The sequence below is a fragment of the Dendroctonus ponderosae genome, unplaced genomic scaffold (assembly GCF_020466585.1).
Source record: "Dendroctonus ponderosae isolate FM_Combo_2020 unplaced genomic scaffold, Dpon_F_20191213v2 Dpon_F_20191213_8, whole genome shotgun sequence".
Taxonomy (NCBI): domain Eukaryota; kingdom Metazoa; phylum Arthropoda; class Insecta; order Coleoptera; family Curculionidae; genus Dendroctonus; species Dendroctonus ponderosae.
The window spans coordinates 12,494,993-12,496,875 of NW_026019016.1; the positions used below are offsets into that span (position 1 = coordinate 12,494,993).

General features: G+C 37.6%; 1 protein-coding gene across 1 annotated transcript in view; it reads left to right on the forward strand.

Moving 5' to 3' along the window:
* Nucleotides 1-1,883, forward strand: part of LOC109541944 (serine/threonine-protein phosphatase 2B catalytic subunit 3) — a gene marked incomplete in the record, with an annotated part of 59,971 nt that overhangs the window by 48,323 nt on the left and 9,765 nt on the right. Inside the window, 2 exon segments of the mRNA XM_048669315.1 lie at nt 1,039-1,178; nt 1,242-1,319. Coding sequence (XP_048525272.1) covers nt 1,039-1,178; nt 1,242-1,319 — 218 coding nt within the window.

The window sequence follows — 1,883 nt, forward strand, 5'->3', positions numbered from 1 at the left end:
TTTGCCACAAAAACCAAATAATTTTAATTATTTTTTTACTGAAAGTAATTGAGATTGTCTTGAAAAACGACCAGAGAAACGAGAGCAAAAGTTTACAAAAAACCAATTGGAAAATTCGAAACCCTGATGGCTTTAAAGATTAAAGTTTATTTAAAATTTCAGGCCTCCAACTTTAGCAAAGTTTTTTTAAGCAATTTTCTCTACGCAAGAAACGCATTTTTTTCTAGTTTTACATAAAAATACTGATAATCTTCGGGCATTTTCTGTGAAAAATTATTCAATAAATTTTATCACTAAACAATCGCCTCCTTAAGCGCTTTGTAAAAATGTGTCAAAAACCTTTTGCGGCCTCAAATTTGGGACAAAACCCTAATAGTTTTTTCTGGGTTTTTCCAAAAATATTTCCCCGAACAGAACAAGCGAAAGTTAATAAACAATTATTTGGAAAACTCGCCACCTTCGTCGTTGTGAATAATTTATTGTCTACGCAGACAATAATTCGAACAAATTTGCGGTTTCAAGACAGCAAAGACCTAAAAGAATGATCCGATGATGGCGCTGTCGTCTCGCCGAAACGTTATGAAATAAACGATATAAAAAACGAATATAATAACAATTACTCGCAGTCAGGAGAATGAATCAAAATTAATTAAAATCTTCAACAGATGCTCGGTTTCATGCTTTTCTTCTAAATTTGTTTTTTTACTAGATCGCTGGAAGCGACTGAATGGTAAATATAAATACGGGTGTGTTAAATCCATATATTTTCTTTTCATTATATGCACCCTCAACACAACTTCACTCTTTACTGGCGAAATTCGCGCCGCTGTTTCATCGCGTTTTGCATCTGCGAATATTTTATATCGCTCGTTATTTCCTAATGGCTGACTCTACACTTAGGGCTTAGAGATAATTTATTGCCTAATTTTTTTCTGGCGGGTTGTGGGCCACGTTTCTTATCGAGCCCGCTTTAGCGCTTGTCGCTGAACATTTTTCTCCGCATAAAATGTTCGCTAATTTTTGATCGTTTTGTTGCAGTTAGATCGATTTAAAGAACCTCCCGCCTTCGGACCCATGTGCGACCTGCTCTGGTCCGATCCGTTAGAAGACTTCGGCAACGAGAACAACGCAGAACATTTTTCACACAACTCCGTTAGAGGCTGCTCATATTTTTACAGGTAACGGCCCTCTTGCCCATTTAAAACTCAACCCTTAAGGAAGCTTTTTGTTGTTATTTTCAGCTATGCCGCATGTTGCGACTTCCTACAAAACAATAATCTCCTGTCGATAATTAGAGCGCACGAAGCACAGGATGCGGGGTGAGTATCTTTTCCCCTATAATATCTGTGACTTTGTCTAGTTAGAGGGCTAAAAACCGGCCAAAAAGTGGCAAACAAAGCGATTTCGTTTGGAAAGTTTAGCAATTTCGTTTTTCGTTCCATAGTTTTATCTTGCAACAACAAGCGAACGTCGTAAAAAGCCAATTGTCCGGGACGTTTATCGTTTTTGATTGTAAATGCGTGGGTGTTGTTTAATCTGAATAAATTCTTTGAAATTCAACAACTTTTAGTGCGCCATCGAGGCATGTTATGGCGAACTTTCGGCCATAATTTCGAAAGCTTTTAGTTCCTGTGTGCATTCTGCAGTAAAACGGGCACTAAAAGGCTACGGCAATTTCGCTGTGGGACCCGAAATGCAGAATAGCTGCTGGTGCTCATGTAAATAACAATAATATTAATAAAATCCCTAAAAGCAAACGATATGGCAAAAAGATGATCTGTAACGTTCTAATAAAATCCTCGTAAGTTCCATGCCAGAACAGCCTAGTAAATGACCTGGTTTTACGAGAAATGCAGCATTTTGTTGGAGGGTAACAACGAAGT